At 41.0% G+C, this 23,157-nt stretch overlaps 2 protein-coding genes across 2 annotated transcripts in view; one reads left to right on the top strand and one right to left on the bottom strand.

Annotated features, from left to right (window-relative positions):
* Positions 1–23,157, top strand: part of PM20D2 (peptidase M20 domain containing 2) — a gene marked incomplete at its 5' end in the record, with an annotated part of 183,730 nt that overhangs the window by 102,247 nt on the left and 58,326 nt on the right. The window lies entirely within an intron of this gene.
* Positions 1–23,157, bottom strand: part of LOC309550842 (gamma-aminobutyric acid receptor subunit rho-1-like) — a 171,517-nt gene that overhangs the window by 29,660 nt on the left and 118,700 nt on the right. The window contains exons 3-4 of the mRNA XM_082251198.1: positions 22,058–22,164; positions 960–1,027 (exon numbers count right to left, since the gene is read on the bottom strand). Of these exons, the coding sequence (XP_082107324.1) occupies positions 960–1,027; positions 22,058–22,164 (175 nt within the window). The remainder of the gene's footprint in view (positions 1–959; positions 1,028–22,057; positions 22,165–23,157) is intronic.

Here is a 23,157-nt window from a genome sequence, read left to right on the forward strand (position 1 = left end):
GAAATGTTCACCATAAACCAAATGAACCAAATTTGCAGATACCCCATAATCCTGCCTTTTTCCTCCACCGTTATAAGGACCTTCCAAAGAGGTCCCGCTAAAGCTCTCTACTTATTCATCTGAATAATGCTGCCAGGGTTTGCATCCTGGTTCAGTGGCATCAGCCAGACTCCCCAACAGTAGCCTGCTGGTTTCCAGAATTGAGGGTATTTAACACATGAAAGAAGTTACATTCACCATCAGGGGAATGAATAACTTTTTCCGATTGATATGGTTTTAATGTCTGGAACATCACAAAAAAAAAATGATTCCACCTAATGACATTTCCTACATATCTCAGCAAATGCTTAAAAGATTACATATACTGTATGTTGTCCAGGCTCCCATGCAGTGGTTCTAATAGTTGGTGTATATAGTAGAATAAAATATTTACAAAAATGTGAGGTGTGTACTCACTTTTGTGAGATACTTTTTTTAATAGTATGAATATTTCATATATAAGCAGAACCTTTTATCACATCTTGGGGTATGAACTACAGATGCAGTTCTAGGACACAGCAATTTACTCATAAAATGACTCCATCAGCTCAGCACTGTGTCCCAAGAAGGAAGAAAGGTATACCCCAAGAACATTGACTATGGTCTTTAGAAGAGGTATTTACAGTATGTTGATTGGTATATTGATATGTATTTATAGATGCCATCACTCCGCCCCATCTGTCTGGAAAAAAAGGCTTGTTTTTGAGAATTGAGAAATGTGGGTGCCAAATCACTTGACCTTGAACTTGATCTGATATTGTGGGCAATGTATGTGGGAACTGATAGAAAAGAATAAGAAGTAAGAATATCAACCATCATCAAAAATCAACCATCGCCATGAATGAGGGGTTGGTTAGCATGGTGTGTAAGGTGTAAGCTGGACAACTCTTGATTCTGCAGCATCATTTGTTTTTACTTACCATATCTACTTCAGAAATACTGTCAAGGCTTTCAACTTGTACATCAACACCAACTGGGATTGCTGCACCTAGAATTGAATATTTGAGAAAAGATTCTTAGTATACAATGAATAAAACAATTACAAAATACATTCTAGTAGCGTGGTTTCTCCCTCCAGGTTGATTAGGTCCTAATATAAGGTATTTTAGAATTTGAAGTTACATTAAAGCAAACAGCCTGATCAAGTATTTGTGACAGAAGCTACAAATTTTATGTTTAATCATAGGCTCAATTCGATGCCTCAGCACAATTTAACTTTTTTCATTTTTGATGGGATGACATAGAGATCTAAAATCGTTCAGGGAAAGGAAGGCACAAACAGCAGTAACATATAGATAACATATAGATAGACAGGGGTTCTAAACCTTCCCCACTCTGCTAAATGAAATGTTTTTGTTATTGTCATTGTCCTCATTGGTAAGATCTATCATCGCCTTTTGTCTCTGTATTACCAGGATAGGAAGTTAGGGGAAATTTTTCCATACCCTCACCTTTATATCAAAAATGTAATATTTTGGCTGGAGTTGGGTTTTTAATTGTTCATTTCTTCTGCCACAGTGTGCTCTCAAAGACTGTACAAATACTGTCTTTTTGAAAGTCAGAAAGTCTTTATAAGTAGTTTACTTTTATATAAATCAATTTTCTATCTCTTAAAAGTTTCAAAGTGTAACTATATTAACATTACATTAACAATCCTCTTAAGAAGGGGTGCGAAAACATGATACATAAGAACTTAAAGCCTAGTACACATGAGGAATTTATCAGCCGAATGATTGTCCATTTTTATTTGTACCCTAGTCCCCATATTGAAAATGATCGTATTACTGCATCAATGCAGTGTGGCATGGAGGCAATCAGCCTGTGGCACTGCTGAGGTGCTATGGAAACCTGAGTTGCTTTGATAGCGGCCTTTAGCTCATCTGCATTGTTGGGTCTGGTGTCTTTCATCTTCCTCTTGACAATACCCCACAGATTCTTTATGGGGTTTAGGTCAGGCTAGTTTCACTTGACTGACTTTGGACTTGATAACACTCAGTGGACCAACACTAGCAGATGACATGGTTCCCCAATTCATCACAGACTGTAGAAAATGTTGCATTTCATTTAGAAATCAGGGTCCCAGATTCTGGAGGAAGAGTGAATAGACACAGAACCCAAGTTGCATGAGGTCCAGTGCAAAGTGTTCCTAGTCAGTGATGATTTGGGGAGCCATGTCATCTGCTAGTGTTGATCCACTGTGTTTTATAAAGTCCAAAGTCAGCGCAGCCATCTACCAGGAAATTCTAGAGCACATCATGCTTCTCTTTGTTGATCAGCTTTATGGAGATGCTTATTTCATTTTCCAGCAGGACTTGGCACCTGCCCACACTGCCAGAAGTACCAATACCTGGTTTAGTAATCATGGTATCACTGTGCTTGATTAAAAGAAGAGGGGAGAAGCGCTCTAAGTGCAGACAGTTTTTTATTGATCACAAGGCAAAGTAATATACAACTCACTAGACGTGAAAGATAAAAAGGCTATGTCTCTCAAATTCCATTTCCCATATGCTGGAGGTCACTTTAGCGCTCTGTTTTATTACTGTTTTCACTGTGCTTGATTGGCCATCAAACTCACCTGACCTAAACCCCTTGCAGAATTAAGAGGAAGATGAGAGACACTAGACCCAAAAAATGCAGAACAAGCCTAAAGCCACTATCAAAGCAACCTGGACTTCCATAACACCTCAGTAGTACCACAGGCTGATCACCTCCATGCCACGTCGCATTGATGGAGTAATTCATGCAAAAGGAGCCCTGACCAAGTATTGAGTGCATGCTATACTGTACATGTACATACTTTTCAGTAAGCCAACATTTCTGTATTAAAAATCCTTTTTTAATGGTCTTATGTAACATTCTAACTATCTGCGATACTGAATTTTGGGTTTTTGCTAGATGTAAGCCATAATCATCAAAAATAAAAGAAAGACATGCTTGAAATATATCACTCTGTGTGTAATGCATCTATATAAAGTATATGAGTTTCACTTTTTGAATAGAATGACTGAAATATTTTTATTTTTTTGATGATATTCTAATTTTATGAGATGTACCTGTACTGTATATACAAAATTACACATGCATATATATTTTGATACACTAAATAAGTAAACCAGAGTATAAATAACAAACAAATGAACAAGTGTGGTTAGAGACTGCTTCCAAAGAAGTAGGCATTTTACCCTGCAAAATATGTTGAGGAACCACAGTTATCAGCCCAATGGATATTGTGGTGTGCCCATGGTTTCCTATCTACACTGTTATAATGTTGTAACGTTCAACTTTATTCTGGTGTATAGTAGTCTCTGCAGTATATTTAAAAAAAACTATGTATGTACTGATGTATGTGTATTGCATATTTTTTAGCTGAATTTTGTCTAGTTTTTATTGTTTCACTTTCCAGTTTCCCAAGGCACTGGTGGAGTAACCAGAGCCACACAGATGCATCCTGGGAAGGCTATGTCATCAGGGGCTTCCCCCCCACAGATGATATGTGCTGTCACATTTTCCAGGAGGCAGACCCAGGGTTCCAGAGAGAGTTTTGGGAAGAAAAGGGAGATTAATTCATCTGCCGTTAGTAAAAATGGCCATTGTAAGAAGAATGGGGATTGCCATTGCTAAACATTTCTAAAAGTGTCTTTGTTGTCCTCAATAATACCTAGCTGGGTCTTGCAATCTTCCAGACCCACACTACAGTACAAGACTTAAATCAGAAGGAAAGAAAACAGAGGTTAAAACCTAATTTATCTCTCCTCAATCCACCCCAAAGCATCTCTGTTTACTTTACATTCACAAGTAAATAATTATTTCCACTAGCTTCCCCTGATTCACAGCACTAATAATTGCTGACTTAAAAATGTTCTCTTTCTCAATATCCTCCATCCACGGCCTCCTCACACATGCTGACACTCATCTTCCACCCGACTCCCCCTGCTGGCATGGCTCTTGTTTATTTATGAGGTAAGCTCTGCCCCCTGCCAGCCCAATGCTGAGGATTGGCCAAGGCCTCTTAAATATGCATGGCAGCCCCTCTTTACTCCCATCCTCCTGCTGTGGAATATTCTACAATTTTCCAGACCAGGGGGAAGTTTCAGAAAACCACCAGATGAGTCATCCATCCCTGAGTCACTGAACCCTGACCCAGATTCATAGCTAAGGCTTACCTGTCTGCTTCCAGCAACTCTTCAGGCACTCGTGCAACTCTGCACTCCGGCGCCTCCTGTCTACACTATCAGGGCCCCAGAGACAGAGATGTAAGAGAGGCCTTTCCCATCATATCAGGCTCCACAACCAGGTACGTGACACCTATCTACATCTAGCACACAAACTAGAGGGTGTCACACTCACCCCCCCCCCCCCACACCCACCTAGAAAAACAGCCTGTGAAAAAAAACAGGGCATTCCATAAGAAAATGAGGGAGGGGAAAAAGGAAACAACTTGGATGGGGCTATATACAAACAAATAGCAGTATCAAAAATATACACTTTTTTTTTTCAAACAACCATATTTACATCACATATATTTACATCCTACCTATAGGCCCCTGTAGCTAACATATAAGGCACAGTATAAAACAGACGCTTCACCTGGAGCACCTCCCCCTAGAGGGAAGCCCTCTCAGCAAACTATAGAATCTTGAAGTCCATCACGAAGCAGGGAGGACAGCAGAACAGGACACATGCAAAAAACACATTCCTATCACTGACTTCCAATCTATCTGTAAATTCTACCAGCAGGGGTTATAAGCTTGCAGGCAGAAACAAACAAGCAACAAAAACATTTTCCAAAGAGTCTCTCGTTGGAGCCCATCCATTTAAAAAAAAAAAGGAAGTAGTGTAGTAAGATACTAGGCCTCACCCAAAGTTCTTCAGTGGGAACAGAACATCCATCTGGAAAACAGGTTAGGTTCTCAAGCAGGCCTAGTTCGTAAAGAAGAACAACAGAGGCAACACTCCCCTTCTGCTGTCCATGTCTGTTAAGCCCCGTACACACGCACAGATCGTCGTCATACAAACGTCGGCGGACGAAAGATCTGCCGATTGTACTCGTGTTAGTATGGTGCCTCCGACAGCTGTCTGCACACAATCCGCGGACAAGAGTCTTTCTTGCAAACATGAAAATTTTTGTCTGCGGACACCAGAACGGACGATTGTTCGCCTGTCAGTACAGAAATCAGCCAACAGACCGCAGATTTGCAAGACTGGGATAGCTCAGAAATTAAAAAACACAGGGAAAGTTAACCATTACATGCCATCACTTCTGCAGTCAGCTGAAGTCTGCGGACAAAATTCTTGTGCTGTCCTTGTGCTGTCTTTTCACTTTTCAACAGACACCGACATCCCGGGGAGAAAAGACGAACATTTGTATGACGACGATCTGTGCGTGTGTACGGGGCTTTACCTGTGAGCTGTACACTCCACATCAATCCCTTCACAGATATTGAGGTTTTGGCAGTCTCCTCAGGTTTCCATCAGCTCCTCTGACAGTGACAGAGTGGCTTTTGGTGGGGTGTCCAGCTTTAACAACCACCAACCTGTCTTTGTAGATGGCCTTTCCTAGGTGCCATTCCTGACGAATGTCCTGGAACCGGTTCAAGCCTCCTCACAATGAGATCCCCACAATGGTTTGGGGATGTGCACATAGTCCCACACCATGTTATCCTCCCACTGTACCCAAGAGTCCTCAATGATGTCCATGATGTTAGGGGGGATATAGGGGTAGTCCAGACCCCACCCAGTGCTGTTTTTCTCTGCACCTCCCGCTGGAACCTTGGAAACTTTGGCAGTTCCCAAGGCTTGCCTTTCCCAGGGAGAATACAGGTCTTGGACAACCTCACTTTCCATTGCCTGTACTCAGCAGCTTTGGTCTGGGTGGTGGAGGGTCTGTTTTGGAATTTCTGCCTTACACAGACTGGGATCTGCACGGATCCTTCGGTCCCTTCAGCTGAGTCTGGCACACCCATCTCCTCAGACAGCACTTCCACATTCTCCTGAGAGTCTCCCCACTCCCACTCTTCCTCCGAGCTGCCATGGGATGTCAATTCTGCATACTCCTCTTCCAAGGGCCTAAATTCTGCTTGCACTCTGGGCAACCCCCAGTCTATGGCCCCGCCACTGCCACTATCCACTGGCTCACCTGAATACGAGCTGTCTTCCAACACTGGCTCCTTCCAGGTGGGGTTGACAGGGTGTATGGGTACAGCTGGCTTTTCCGGGACAGCGTCTGTCTCCTGCTGGGCAGTACTTACAGGTGCCAGCTCCCCGACTGCAGGCCAAGGCAGACTTCCAGCTTTCTTTCCCAGTGTCACTTTTCTTTGCAGGGGAGTCACCAGCCTCAGACTCAACCCCACCTTAAGCAGTCACTTTTAGCCTCCCTCGGCCTTCCAGGACTTCCACAGCTGTTCTCTGCAGAGACCTGATCATAGATCTATGCTGTAGGTGAGTGGCTCCTGCTTGCTCTGTGTCAGCCTGGTAAGCAGTTTGTCGCAGTGCGCGCACCAGGTCCAGGTACCAATCACTGCGGTTGGTCTCCTGCAGCCAGGACACAGAAGACACAGCCTCTCTGTCCCCTCGATCAACCCATGGGCGAATCCCCTCGAAGCTCCAACTGGACACCGGTGTCCACCAATTTCATGTCCTGCATATGAAGTAACCAGGTCAGCATTCCCTGTCTACCATATTGCTCCTCTCTCTCTCTACAAGCAGGGCATTCTGGGTCTCCTCCAAGCTTATAGACTGTCTGGCGCCCACAGCTCTGATGAGCAGGCTTGTTCCTGCACGCTTTGCAGTAACCCCTTGTTGGCTGACTTGAAACTTACAGGCACAAACAATATACTGGCGATTAGTATATACACACTGAGACTTACAGAAGTTGTCAGGACATGCCCGGTCAACTACAAACTTACAGACCAGGGGGAAGTGCCAGAGAGAGCTGCCAGATGAGTTATCCAGTCCTGACCAAGGTTCATAGCTCAGGCTTAGCCATAAGCTAAACTAATTGTTATTTACACTAACAACAAACCTATTTACATCTAGCACACATACTAGAGGGTGCTACACCAACACAACATATGTATCACTCAAATATACAGTATATAATAACTAAAAAGTTATGGTGAATCAACATGCCAATGACTAAAATGGAAAAAAAAAATTTCCATGCATTGCTCCAGCTGGTGTTTGAAGCTGTGACATCATCATGTGCAATGCATGACAATCAATCCTGCACTGTAATTTAGGATGCCAAAGGCCCACCCACAAGCCAGGGTGTTGAAAAAAGAGCACCAGAAAACCAAGTAATACGGTAAGTAAAAATGCTTTATAACTGGTACTCTAAGCAACAACAAGCATTTAACCATTAGGGGTCGGGGAGGCCCCACTACGAAGGGTATTATTTAAAATTCCCAGAGTTCAGCTTTAGGGAATATATCAATTTTCAGTCCAATTCAGGTCAAGTAACTAAAAGCTTAACTAAGTGGGGTGGAGGGGGAGATGTAGCTAGAGATAAAATCTCTGTAAGCCAGGGAAAAGGGAGAAAGAATATTGGTACTAGGATTGATAATATTGAATAGAGAGGCCAGCTGATGTACAGCTGATGGTAATACCTACAGAACGAAAAAATAAAAAAATGCAGTGCTCCATTTTTTAATTATATTTTTTTATTTTATTTAACTGTTAAGGTGTGGGAACACATATCAATGACGGCAGCAGCCAATTAGTTTGATAATTGCTTTGGAATTTTTGTATTATATCACTTCACATCTGTTGTATGCTAAAACTCTAGTTGCACAGTGAATATTTATTTTAATACCTACCGAGAAGCTTAAGATAACTACAGAAACTTTAAGGTGGAAATAAACCCAAAACCAAACATGTAATATATTACAGCTTACCAAGTTTTAAATGTGGCTGCATTCGTTTTTCTTTTTTGTCTTTTTCTTCATTTTCACCTGGAAATCTTGCTAGTAATACACTTCTTTTAAAGCGGAGTTCCACCCTAAAATTATACTTACCTCCATCTTTTTGCTCCGGGTCACCTGAAAAACAAATGGATAATCGCAATTTTTTTTTTTTTTTTACTTACCTCGTTTAGAAGAAAATATACTTACCTTACTTCCTCTTCCTCCCCTCGGCGGCCACGGCGATTCGTCACTTCCTGGCTTGCAATGATTCCTGGGAGCTGAACGTCATCGCTCCCAGTAATCAATGCGCCTGCACCGGCCCCGACGTCAGTTCCGGTGCATGCGCCATCATACCTTGCTAAACAGCTTCTGGGCATGCCCAGAAGCTGTGCAGGGATGACGCTGCGGCACCAGAAGTGACGGCGGGGCCGGTGCAGTCCATCGTGGGACCGAAGAAGATGGAAGAGGACACAGAAGAGGATCGCGCTGGCTTCAAGCTGCCCACACCTGAGATGGCAGCGCTGGACAATACATTTTCAAGGTAAGTATTTCTTCTAAAAGGTAAGTGCAACCCGGGACAGATCAGAGGCTAGCCATTGTGGAATGCACTAGCCCTGACTGTCCCGGGGGGTATTTTTATTAAAAAAAACGTTCCCAGGGTGGAACTCCGCTTTAAGTGAACTTGTGCTTTGCCTATGCAAGGCAACAGGTTAACTTTAAAGCTGGCGCACACAGCATCTTTTTATTTTACTTTCACTTTGTTCCCCCTCCCATTCCATTCACTGAAGTTGGGGATAAAAGCCTTATATAAACACAGCGTTTATCCCAACCAGTTATACAGAGCTCAGGACTGGTTCCCAAATAGTATTACTATTTAACGTTGTTTTATAAAAAAATCATATATACACAGACATTATATATTAATATTAATTTATTGAACAATATTATAAATGCAGGGCAGAATTAGTTCTCTTCAATATAGTTGTATTATTAGTTTTGTTTTTAGCTAAGATGCAGCGAGAACTATTAACCACTTGACCTCAGGAAGATTCACCCCCCTTTATGACCAGGCCATTTTTTGCTATACGGCACTGAGTTACATTAACTGACCATTGCGCAGTCATGCAACGCTGTATATAAATGAAATCTGTCTCATTTGTTTTCCACACAATCTGGTAGTATTTGATCGCCACAGGTTTTTTTTTTTGCGCTATAAACAAAAAAATACCGACAATTTTATAAAAAAAATAACTAAATAAAAAAATTATTGTACATTCTGCTATAAATCATATCCAATAAAAAAAATGTAAAAAAATCATATTTCTTCATAAATTTAGGCCAATATATATTCTGCTACATATTTTTGGTAAATAAAATCCAAATAAATGTATATTGATTGGTTTGCGCAAAAGTTATAGCGTCTTTCAAACTATGGTATAGAGGTGCATCTCATAAAATTAGAATATCATCAAAAAGTTTATTTCAGTAATTCAAATTAAAAAAGTGAAATTCTTATATTTTATATAGAGATGCATTACACACAGAGTGATATATTTCAAGAATTACATTTTTTTAATTTTGATGAATATGGCATTTGCATGAAATAATTGTGGGCAGGTGCCAAGTCCTGCTGGAAAATGCAATCAGCATCTCCATAAAGCTGGTCAGCAGAGGGAAGCATCAAGTGATCTAGAATTTCCTAGTAGAAGGCCATGCTGACTTTGGACTTAATAAAACACAGCAACCAACACCATCAGATGACATGGCTCCCCAAATCATCATGGACTGTGGAAGCTTCACACTGAACCTCATGCAACTTGGATTCTGTGCCTCTTCACTTCTCCACCAGACCTTGATTTCCAAATGACGTGCAAAATGTTCCACAGCCTGTGATGAACAGATGAGCTGAAGGCCACTATCAAAGCAACCTGGGCTTCCATGCCACACCACATTGATACAGTATGTCATGCAAAAGGAGCTCAACCAAGTATTAAGTGCATACTATACTGTACATGGACATACTTTTCAGAAAGCCAACATTTCTGTATTAAAAATCCTTTTTTTTTTATTGGTCTTATGTAATATTCTAATTTTCTGAGATACTAGATTTTGGGTTTTCACTAGCTGTAAGCCATAATCATCAAAATTAAAAGAAAGCAATGCTTGAAATATATGAGTTTTACTTTTTGAATAGAATTACTGAAATAAATTACCTTTTTATGATATTCTAATTTTATGAGATGCACTTGTATATACTGGAATTTTTATTTATTTTTTTATACTCGTAATGGTGGCAATCAGCGATTTATAGCGAGACTGCGATATTGCAGCCGACAATCTGACACTAAGTGATACTTTGTGGGAACCAGTGACACTGATACAGTGATCCGTGCTCAAAATATGCACTGTCACTGTACTAATGAAACAGCACTGGCTCTGAAGGGGCTTAATTCATAGGGCGATCAAAGGGTTAAAGTAAAACTATAGGCAACACTTTTTTTTTAAATTTTGGATAGAGCAAGGGAGGGTTTTTTACCCCTGTCAGATTTTTTTTTTTGCCATCTATGTCCCGTTGGGGAGATTTCCCTTCACTTCCTGACCCACAGTCAAACAGGAAGTCAGACAAAATCTTGCAAATTAAGGGAATTCCTTGGGGACCTCCAGGCCACCAGAACTACTGTCCCTATTGGAAGATTTCCTTGCTATTACTTTTCTGGGGACAACCCATATTTTGGAATTTTCTTTTACTTTCACTTTCAATGATAATGGTTAACAGGACAAATCAAGAGGGTGGATATCCTTAACAGGGGCACAGATAGCAATAAGAACCTAACAGGGGTTCTAATCCCTCTCTACTCTATCCAAAACTGAAAAAAAGTTTAGCCTTCAGTTATACTTTAACTGTGTACCTAGCCAAAATCCAGCTCATGCCTGCTGACAGGATGGAGCTCTGCATTGTTTACACACGCAGAGCTCTGTACAGTGTGTCTCCTCACCAGGGCTTTTTTTCTCAGAGAATAGGTGCAGGAACTCCCCCCTTCTGAGTTACCCCTTGTCTCCCCCCACTACCCACCTCTGAGCACTGTCCCTTGGTTCCACCCCCACCCACCTCCCACTCACAACAAAATACCTCCCAAAATACCACCCAGCAACAAAAGATCCACCCCAGCAACATTAGACCCCCCTCCAGTAGCAACAACGGCTCTGCCAGCAACCAGTATCAATAGATCAGCCAACAATAGACCTTACCTCAACAGGAGATCTCTACCAACAACATAAGACCCCCAGCAACAATAGATCCCCCCACAGCAACAATAGACCATCACACAATAACAGATCCATATCAGTGACAACAAATCCCAAAGCAGCCAGCATCCAGAGACCCTCCAACGCACCCCTTGCTATTACATACATTCAGTGCTGGAGGTGCCGGAACTGCGTTCCCCCGTGTTCCTGCTGAAAGAAAGTCCTACTCCTCACCAACCAGTGGGTGCTGGTGGTCATCTATTGGCTGGCACCTGCTAATTGGTTTCTGCTGTGACTAATAACAATCCCATGGCTTAAAGTGAAAACAAACCCTTATCTACAGCCTTCTCACTTCTATAACCTTCCAAAGTACACAGATCGAATGGTATTTTTCAGCTTTCAGGAGGCAGGGGGTGGGGATCTGATGTCAGACTCTCAGCACAGAGCAGAGAGTTGAGTGTAATCTGACACCTGAGTGGAGAGAAAGGACAGACCCCACCTCTACACACTCTCATAGGAAAACATGCACATCTGAGACTGTTAATCAGCTACTGTGTGTACTGGGAATGGGGGATGACCAAAGATTGCCTGATGTCTGGAAAAAATGTCACATGCAGATAGCAGAGGAAGGAGATGGCAGACAGGGACCTGACTAAGCCTTGGTTCACACTAGTGCTGCTGCATAATCATGCATTTTTCAGTGTGTTTTTGGAAGCACATTTTTACATACATTTTTTTTTAGACGTTTTTATGCTTCATGTGTTTTTTTTGTAGGAGGAGACTGAATTTTAAACACAATACTCTGCCCAAAATGTACTAAAAATGCATGTACGTGCATTTTACATGTGTGCTTTCCTTGTGCTCCTATTAAGTCTATAAGGCCAAAAAATGCACTATGCTGCTCCGAAGACGCACCTACACATTTTCAAATATAACACTACACCATGTTGCATTGATGTGAATGGGCACTATAGAGAATAATATGATTTCCATCGTCATGTATGGTAGCGAAATAGCAGACACAGGAAAAATCACAGTAGTGTCAATGGGGCCTGAATCCCAAAGGCTGAGGCAAGTACACACTAAGCTTTATTAATTTTTCATTTCAGAGATTTAAAACCACTTTGAAATAATGCTGTTATTTTAAATAAAACATTCTATAGCTTATTGAATTGAGCCTTAGGTCCTTTAACCCACTAGGATCTAAATACAACTGTGTTTAGATAAATGCAACGTCAATGAGACTACATCACATGCTGCTAGCCTAAGCTTCTGCAATAATCTCTCTTCTTAAAATGTGTATAAAGGCTAAAGGTTTTTTAAATGAATGCATTTTCTGCATTAGGGTAAAAAAATATTTAGGTGCAGCTACCCATGAGCCCCCCCCCCCCTAAATACGTACCTGGTCCTGATCCCAATCCGGCGATGTTCCTAAGACCAGCAACGCTGCTCTCTCTCCCTCTCACTGGCCATTGGGTCCTGCTGCTGTCAATCAAACCCAGTGATGAAGGAGCAGGGGTTGGGGTGGAGCGGCACTGTGTGTTACTAGATGCAAACGGTGTGGCTTGGTATCGAGCCTGGACGAATGCATCCCCAGCAAGCGGCTTGCTAGGGGGGTACTCGGAAAGGGGGAGATGCAAGGAGCACCAGCAGGGGACCCCAGATGAGGAGGATCCGGGCTGATCTGTACAAAACCATTGCAGGGTAGTATAACATGTTTGTTTTTTGAAAAAAATAATAATCTACCTGCTACTGAAATATGAGAATCTGAAATAACTGAAAGTTTAAATGCATGTAGCAGATCTTTACTGGTTTCTTGTTTTCCACTCTAAAGTGATAAAACTGAAGCACAATTATGAAGGATGTTTAAGAAGCATATTTACCTTTCTGTATCTATTGAACACCATTTAGTGGTGTTACTGTACCTTTTAGGAGGTTTCACTTTATGTGAAGCCTCTTCTTTATGTGAAGCCTCAGTCTGCAATGCTGGCAGAGAAAGGGGTAGCTACTTGGACTTGACTGCCAGTTTATTGTTTACAAAGCTGATCCTGTTAACAATTTAGGAGAAGATTCTGTATTTATTCAAAGACAGTTACAGGCTTGGCTGCACAAGAGGCTGCTGTCACAGAACACAGAGCAGCCAAAATTAAGCCCGCTCTCCATCCACTAGGGGGAGAACTGAGGATGTGGACTGCTGGAGACTCTGAGGGGAAGTGTGAAGAACTGTGGGAAATGTAGTGCAAGAAAAAAGGCTTAAAAGAGAAGTATGTTTTAGGTGGATGCAGCATTGATCTGTCCCTCGCTGGCTCTAAGACTGAGAACCGAGCAATTAAACGCTGCTGATCGCTCAGTTCTCTGTGCTCCATGAGCAGAGGGCTGGTGACTGTCAGCTTTGATCCCCCTGCGCACACTGGTGCGCTGGGCTATGGAGAGGGCAGGAGCAGCTGGCCCAGGCTCTCAGCAGGTCACTGAGAGGCTGAGCCAGCTGTCGGTCAAGGCTCCTGGGTGGATCCCGACTATATAGTCACAATCTTTCCCCTGCCTGGACCGGTGTTGTAAAATTTTGTCGGACCCGTGAAAAAATCGGACCTCGTCACTTCCGGGGACAGAGCATCACAAAAACAGCTGATGGAGTCGTCCATGCGCATGCGCAGAAGACATTTTTTGAGGTTTGGCAAAATTATAACAGACAGCGGACAGCTGATTGAGAGGAGGCGGGGCTGAGGTGGGACGGAAGACACCACCGCGTCATCTGCAGAGCTGAATAGAGGAGGCGGGACGGAGGTGCGGCCGTGTAATAAATGCAGGGCTTAAGCGACTCCTTCTGTTTTATTATCTTTAGTAATTATCGTATTATTTATCCTTAGGATTTCATAACATTTAGTATTTCTTATTTTGTATTATAGAAATACTAAATGTTATGAAATCCTAAGGATAAATAATACGATAATTACTAAAGATAATAAAACAGAAGGAGTTGCTTAAGCCCTGCATTTATTACACGGCCGCGCCTCCGTCCCGCCTCCTCTATTCAGCTCTGCAGATGACGCGGTGGTGTCTTCCGTCCCACCTCAGCCCCGCCTCCCCTCAGGCAACTGCCCGCTATGTGTTATAATTTTACCAAACCAAGATACTGTCTTGTGCGCATGCGCACTTGAGACGCCCATCAGCTGTTTCATGACCGGAAGTGACGAGGTCCGATTTTTTCACAGGTCCGACCAAATTTTAGAACACCGGCTCTGTGACGTCAGCCGACAGGGGGTCACAGGAGTGCAGAACAAACTGCACTCCTGTGATCCACTGCTTTGGCAGTACTTCTCCTTTAGCCTGTATATTTTTTTCCCTGAACTTCAACTCCCAGTTAAACTGTAGTATGGAGAAGGGAAGTGTTTTTAAGTATTTCCAGGTCTGAAGAAAATTAAGGAGGGACAATCCACAGAGATAGACAGCTCTGCTGCACCTGGGGATGAATGGATTAGACCAGATATGGTCATGCCTTTTGGCCATTTCAACGATCCTGCATCCTTTCAACATTTTTTCAATGAAGTTCTGTGGAGTCTGCTGGACCAGTTTGTTATTGCATATCTAGATGATAAAGTGTATAAAGTGGATAAAGGAATAAAGTGCTTTTGCATTAAACTCTGAGGATTAACCCAAGCATTACTCCAACTGGGAATGCAGTGTAAAGGAAGTTCACACGAGTGTACTTGGGGTAACCATTTTAGCATTGAGTAGCGATCAGGATTAATGCCAGAAATTTGGATTGCTGTATGGGGGTAAATCTGCAAACTTTCACTCTTCAATCCACCCTCTTTTTCATGAACTCTTCTAGGTTCCCCGCTTAAAAATTATGGGCTTTGGTGGCCAAGAGTTTATACAAATCAAGTACTGTTTGGAAGCACTGCAAGGGTCTGATAGTCATCTGAAGTCTTCATAAAGAGGACCTATCATCTACACCAGGGGCCTTCAAACTATGACCGTCCAGTTGGTCAGGAACTGCAATTCCCATCATGCCTAGTCATGGCTGTGAATGTCAGAGTTTTACAATGCCTCATAGGATGTGTAGTTCCACAACAGCTGGAGGGCCTTAGTTTGAGGATCCCTGATCTACAGACTATGCTATCAGATACAAGATTATCAGCCCCCTTGTAATTATGAAAATTGAAGTAAAATAAAATAATATAAATAAAAAAAAAATACTTGCAAAATAAACAATGAAATCACCCACACCCCCATTCCAATGCACATACATAAACATGCGCACCCCATAGACAGACATAAATTACAACTGCATGGTAAATTTTTTGGACCTCCGAACACCTTGGAGTGAGAGGAATAATTCTAGAGTAATTACATATAGTTAAATCTAAACTCATTAGCTAGAAGGTATTCTTATTTGTTTTTTTTTTTAAGCGTTGCCTATATTGTAGTATATTGAGTATTGTAATTTTTCACTTTTTTTGTGAACATGCCCAATTTTAAAGTGTTACTAAACCCAGGACCATGCATTCACTATATCTGGTCTCCCACAGTACACAGAACATGGAAATGCAATTATTTTAGTAAATATAAACACCTTTTCTCATCAGCAGTGACTACTCTATTAGTGTCTGGTTAAAGTTTGTAGGAGGAGTTTGCATTCTCCTCTGACTGTCCTATGGGGCTGCAGGACCCCTCACCCTCTGTACATTGCTGGTTGGCCCTGTGCTGATCACATGCTCCCTCCCAAGAAAAAAAAAAAAAAAAACTCTCTAGCAATACACACCAAACAAGGCATATGCAGAGTGACTCCAAAGACTCTGTACTTTCAGGAGAAGGATTGGGAAAAGTAAAAGAATGGGGGACCAGAGAAGACAGGATCAAACAGTCTTTTTACACAATGCAGGGGATTAACCCTTTAGATTCCCCAGTAAGTATAACAAGCATGCTTTGCTGCATATACAGACTAATTTTACTGTTCTGGGATTAGTAACACTTTAAGGCTAGATATATCTGGAAGCAATTTACTTGATATAACCTCATCTTAAATTCTGAAAAAAAAAATGAATTCTATTGTGTTAATGTGCGCTTAAATTCGTTTTGGTATATTTTTTACTAAAAATTTAGGTTTGAAAACCAGCTACGGAAATATCACGCAGCATAAAAATGTGCAACTACCATCATTTTGATCTATAGGCTCTCTGCTTTTATGCTTTTAAAAAATATATTATGTTTTGAGGGTTTTAAGTAATTTACAGGCATAAAATGCACATTTTAACGCGTTAAAGAAATAAAAGCAACATTTATTACATGTTTTCCCAGGGGAAATGTATCACTAAGAATGCTAAATGTGTCAGTTCACTTTAGCACAGAATATGATCTTACTCTTTTTGCTCAGATTTAAAACAGATGGGTGAGAAAATGACACCATTTATTTCAACAAGGTAACCAAATGCAGTAGCAATGCTCCTTTTTAAAGAATAGATATGAGTGATTTCACTATTTCCATATTTTTAACAGAATGTTATTCTTTTCTATATTATTGCAGTTTAAGTCTGCAATATTTGTATTGTCTTTATTGAGTATTAGCTGCATAGTTATTTAGATACATTGTATTTACAAGATTTGTTTCTTATGAAGATGCAAGTTATTGTTCTATTGATGTGCATGGATTACAAAGCTCTCTACATCTTGCTTGCCCAGAAAACCCCAGCCTGGAATTATATTACCATCTGGCTGCTGAGAAAGGAAGATGAATTACAATTTCTAATCCCAAATGTTACAAGAAAAGAATATAGTTATTAAGTTGTTATATTTGGAATGCCTTTGAAGCAGCAAATATAAACTATTTGTGTATATGGTCCCTTTAGATACTTAGTGCAGCTTTTTAACATACCAGACAGGGGCTCCTACAGTTTATTATCAGTGTATTGATAACTTAAGCACGACCAGCATCTGCAGGAGCTTTATATCTTATCTTTAACTATCTAATAATTCAGAATATATATATATATATATATATATATATATATATATATATATATATATATATATACATACACACACATACTTAAACTGGGCAGGGCACAAAAAAGGTAAAATTATTCAATGTGTCCGCAGCGAGGACGAAAAAAGAACACCTCCACCGGGTACTGCCTGCCTTTTATGCTATTTCAGAGATGTCCTATGGGGGTCAAGGGGCAGAGTTGACCCGTAGTCTGATGGCATGACGCAGAGCCAGGAAATATATATACACATACATATATATATATATATATATATATATATATATATATATATATGAAATGTTTTTCTTTTTCTTGTTTTTCTTACTATGGCGTTTTCATATAGACAGGCTAGCCTGAGTATTTAGTTTCAAAACAGTAAGGGGTCTATTTTACAGAACATTGAGAATGTCTTGACATTTGTCAAGCATCACCAATATTAACCGTACTATTTGTAATACAGTATATGTGCAATCGTTTCTTTAATATTACCTAATATTGGATCCTTAGAGAAAAATAACCATAAGAACATAAAAAGAAATAAAGAGATTATTCTTCCACTCTACAAGACTCTGGTCCGGCCACATCTGGAGTATGCTGTCCAGTTCTGGGCACCGGTCCTCAAGAAGGATGTGCTGGAACTAGAGAGAGTCCAGAGAAGGGCAGCAAAAATAATTAGGGGAATGGAGGGTATCGGCTATGAGGAAAGACTACAAGCATTGAACTTATTCTCTCTGGAGAAGAGACGATTGAGGGGGGATATGATATCAATGTACAAATACTGTACTGGCGACCCTAGCATAAGGAACAAACTTTTTAGAGAAAGGGAATACAATAAGACACGTGGCCACTCACTAAAACTAGAGGAAAAATGGTTTAACCTTAAAATACGTAAGGGGTTCTTCACTGTCAGAGCAGTAAGGATGTGGAATTCTCTTTCTGCAAGCATGTGGTATCAGCATGGAGCATCGATAGTTTCAAAAAACTATTAGATGGGCACCTTAAATACCACAACATACAGGGGTATACAGTGTACGGTTAACAGCAATCACACACACATCATAGGTTGAACCGCATGGACTGATGTCTTTTTTCAACCTCACAAACTATGTAACTATGTAACTATGTAACATTCGACCATGGGAGAGCATTCACCAACACAGAAAATAATCTAACACTAACAGTGAAGAACATTCGACCAGTAGGGGAAATATTGTGAGGGAGACTTCTGTACTGTGTACTGTCTATGGAGAATCCTATGTGGACAGCTGAACAAATTAGTGTTCAGCCAAACAAACCACCAGCTGCTGTGTGAAGCAAAACATTTAACAGTGGCACTATTAGTGTTAAATGTGACAGCTTCCTCGTGGTTGTAGTGGAGCCGATACCCTGCCAATGTCCTAACAACCAATGACTTATTCTCATCCAGCACATTCAGCTGTCAGACCCTTCGAGTCTTGTATGGAATTTAGGGGCAACTTCCTAGGAAAAACAAGAAAAAGAAAAGGGTGAAGCCCTTAACCGGTTGCCGACCGCCGCACGACTATATACTGCGGCGGTCAGCCCCGGCCAGGCAGAGTGACGTATCGGTACGTCACTCGCCTGTCACTGACTTGCGAGCCTATCGCGGGCGGGCGCGCGCCCGCCGAGGCGCGCGCCCGCCGCGGCTCGTTCACAGGCAAGTCAGTGCGTGTGACCGGCGGACTCGATGTCCGCCAGTCACACTGCGATCGCTCCTGTGAAGGGAGAAAGACAGAGCAGCTTGTGTAAACAAGCTGCCTGTCAGTTCTCCCTGTGTAAAAGTAAAGATCTGACCGTTCTACTATGTAGAACGGTTGATCTTTGCTTTTACACCAATAGGAATGTCCCTACACAGTAGAAAGCACGCCCCTAGGACACACTTAACCCCTCCCTGTCCAATAAAGTTAACCCCTTCCCTGCCAGTGTCATTTTTGCAGTAACAGTGCATATGTATAGCACTGATTACTGCAGTAATGTCACTGGTAACCCCAAAAGTGTCAAAAATGTCAGTCAAGGGTCCGATCTGTCCGCCGCAATGTCGCAGTACCGAAAAAAAAATCGCAGATCGCCGCCATTACGCGTTAAAAAAAAAAACACCAAAAATGACAAAAATCTTTCTCTTTGTTAGTAAACGCGATAACTTTTGCGCAAACCAATCAAAATACGCTTTTTGCGATTTTTTTTACCAAACATAGGTAGCATAAAACAAATTGGCCGAAAAATGTTAAAAAATTTTGATTTTTACTTTTTTTTTTGGGGAATTTCATATAAAAAAATGTGAAAAATATTGTTATTTTTGCAAAATTTACGCTCTTTTTTTGTTTATAGCGCGTGATCAAAAAATCGCACAGGTGATCAAATACCACCAAAAGAAAGCTCTGTTTGTGGGAAAAAAAGGACGTCAAATTCGTTTAGGTACAGCGTCGCACGACCGCGCAATTGTCCGTTAAAGTCACGCAGTAAAAAATCGCAAAAAGACCCCTGGTCCTTTAGCAGCCAAATCCTCCGGGGCTTAAGTGGTTAATCCATACCAGACCCTTATCCAAGAAAGCAGATACCGCCCCCCACCTGAATGCGTAGGGGGTAGATAGTAGTAGAAAGCAAAGACTTTCTTTTCCTCAAAGCCCCTCCCCTGTGTTATGCAAAAAAAAAAATGTTTCTGTTAACACCTAACATCCCCCCCCATGCACATCACTAGCCTGGGTGAATGGCATGCACGGTACTCCCTATACCTCCTGGAATATGCACGTCGCAGAAGGCAAAGTCCTTCATCCACAAACTGAGGAGGGGGTTGGCCTAGTGGCACATCAACAGGAGGCTTGCCCGTTGAATCCAGAAGATCCCACAGCCTCCCCATCACATCAGACAAGAAAATGGCAATACAGGAACTGAGCGGTGGCAGGAAAGAGAATTCCAGCAGGACAGCACCAGATCCACTGGGTGGGAGAATATCCTAACTATAAAGAACCTGCAACCCAGTAAGCAGGGGTTAAAAAAAAATGAAGGGGACTGAAATTGGGTTATCTTTGTACTCTTCTATGCTTAGTCTTGCCTATATTGTACTGTGCAATTTTTTGGTAAATTAATAAAGGAATTATAAAAAAAAAAAATTGGGGGGAAGAAATAGATCCGCCTAAAAGTGCATCTAAACCCAAGAAGCAAAAATGCTATATATTTTAGTTTATCCATCCTTCAATGTGGTGGCTGCATTTGTTTCTTTTTTTTTGCATTTCTTTATTTATTTTTGTCCTGCCAGTAGCACGCTCCCTGTTCTAGAATAACAATATTCACTCAACATACAGTATTGTGTTTGTAGAGAAGCAGCATTGTCATGGTGGGGCAGGACAACAGAACACCGCCCCCCTACATTTCCATAACATAAATGGTGGTATTCTGTAGTCTACAGGAAAATATGGGGACAACTGATAAGAGTACTGCACAGGCAGAGAGCACAGGAAGTTAGGAGCATTCAAGATTTCTGGCAGGATCCACAGGTATTTTTTTCACGTATCGGACAGATATAACAAAATGCTTTCAATTATATATTTAACTGACCAAAAGGAAGCAAGTAAGGGACAATCATTGTTAGTATTTACATGCATTTTAAGAACAAATGCATTGCACCTTGCAATGCTTTTATACAGGTCCTAAAAAGTGGGATTGATTTACTAAAGGACTGGAGCTTTTTTGCTTCTTGCACTTCTTGCTATGTTCACTTGGCTTAGTATCTAAAGTGAAGCTGTGTTTACTTTGAATACCCAAACATGTAAAAAAAAAAAATTAACACTGCTTCACCCTATTAACTAAACTACGGGAACATTCATTTTTCTAAGTGAACAGCCTATACCCTATTATTAAATCAAACCTTGTGTGTAGTGGGGGTCTACATGATTTTTTTTTTTTTAAATATGGAACGCTTCACGAATTTGCGTGTCACCCTTGCGCAGGGGCCATAATAATCTTCTCTGTATCGTTCCAATTTTAGTATATGTCCTGCCGAAGCGAGGACGGTCTACATGATTTTTTAAGCAGGGCAGTTTATAGTGGAAAAAGGTGGGAATATGCTTCACTATCTACACTCTAGACCAGGGATCCTCAAGCTACGGCCCTCCAGCTGCTGCGAAACTACACATCCCATGAGGCATTGTAAAACTCGGACATTCACAGACATGACTAGGCATGATGGGAATTGTAGTTCCTGAACAACTGGAGGGCCATAGTTTGAGAAACCCTGCTCTAGACAGTCCCAGAAATATTTTTGGATGTCATTCAAGGCATGCAATTTCACCCCATTAGTGGAAAAAAAAAAATCATAGATAAATTTGCTTGGCAATGTATACGGGGACATTTATCCTAAAATACAGAAAAATCACAACAGTGAACACAAGAATAGTGCAACATAGGATACACTTTGTTTTATATAATAGCTTTGTATTGTCTATTATATGATAATGCAGATGAATCGTAATAAGGTGGCTACCCAAACCATTACAGAGCCTGAAGCGACTGTATGCAATTTAGAATAAATGGCCCTATAATATTAGGCCAGTATGATTTGCATGGATCTCCCAACTATCTTGAAATTGGATAAATTCCTCCTTTTTTTAAAAATTATGATGGAAATACCTGCTATTTTAAGAGGGCTCTACTGTGCTTCACACTCATTTAACGATGACCTTTATAGTTCCATTAACTACCTCACCTTAATCAGACTGAGTAAACACCTGATTGGGTAACCTGCCTTTATATTTTAATGCATTACAAATGTCTACTAAATTCTACTACTTCTGAAATGTGTGTGTGTTTTTTGTTTCTTTCTAATTCAGAACAAAATGTTATGTCAAAATTTACCCAAAACTGACGTACCTCCAAAACCAGGTCTCATGGTGAAGTCATGGTCATCTATTCGGAGAAGCTGTTCGGATTTTGTTAAAGGCGATTTTGTGATATCTGGACTTCTTTTAAAAACTGGACTGTATAAAAACACAAAAAAGAATCACATAAACAAGAGATATAAAACAGTTCCCAGCAAAACAAAACAAAACCATGGTATTAGAACGTATAGGTGGTTTGTATACAGTAGAGCTGCACAGTTAATCCTTAAAAAAATTGCCCCCCTCACAATCTTAAATTTCCATGATTCATGTAACGGTGCAGAGCGGTTCCGTGCTCACAGCTGTCAAAAAAAACAAACAAAAAAAAACAGCCGGCAAAGTTTATCACAACATGGCTCAGCACTGAGAGATAAAGAGAAACATTGTATCATTTGGTTCTTTTAGATAAAAGGGATGAACTTCAGTCTGTAAATGAGGTCAATTTAAAGAGGAAGTAAACTCAGCTTTTTTTTTTTTCGTTTTCCTTACCTGCAAAGTAAAGGCATACATAATGTGTTAGTATGCATCACATACTAGCACATTATGTGACACCTACCTGCAAACGAAGCCCTCATCGTCCCCACTGGAGGACATCTTCGCCTGTCTTCCTTCCGGGTCCGTGGCTGTGTGACTGACCGGAGCTGCGTGACATCACAGGGCTCTGAAGAAACAGCACGGGCGGCCGTTTCTTCAGATCGCAAGCACCGATGATGTAATTGGTGCAGTATACAGTAAATATCTTCTAAATCTCCTATTATAGGCTTACCTATAGGTACAAACATTAGAGGGGAGTTTACTTCCTCTTTAACCACTTAAAGACTCAGTCTTTTTCTGACATTTGTTGCCTACAAGATGAAATCAATATTTTTTGCTAGAAAATTACTTAGAACCCCCCAAACATTATATATATTTTTTTTAGCAGAGCCCCCAGAGAATAAAATGGCAGTCATTGCAATATTTTATGTTATACTGTATTTGCGCAGCTTTTTTCAAAGGCAATTTTGGGGGAAAAAATACACTTCACTGAATTCAAAAAACTAAACAGTAAAGTTTGCCCAATTTTTTTTTTATAATGTGAAAGATGATGTTATG

The sequence above is a fragment of the Pelophylax lessonae genome (assembly GCF_965119305.1).
Source record: "Pelophylax lessonae genome assembly, chromosome: 3".
Lineage (NCBI taxonomy): Eukaryota > Metazoa > Chordata > Amphibia > Anura > Ranidae > Pelophylax > Pelophylax lessonae.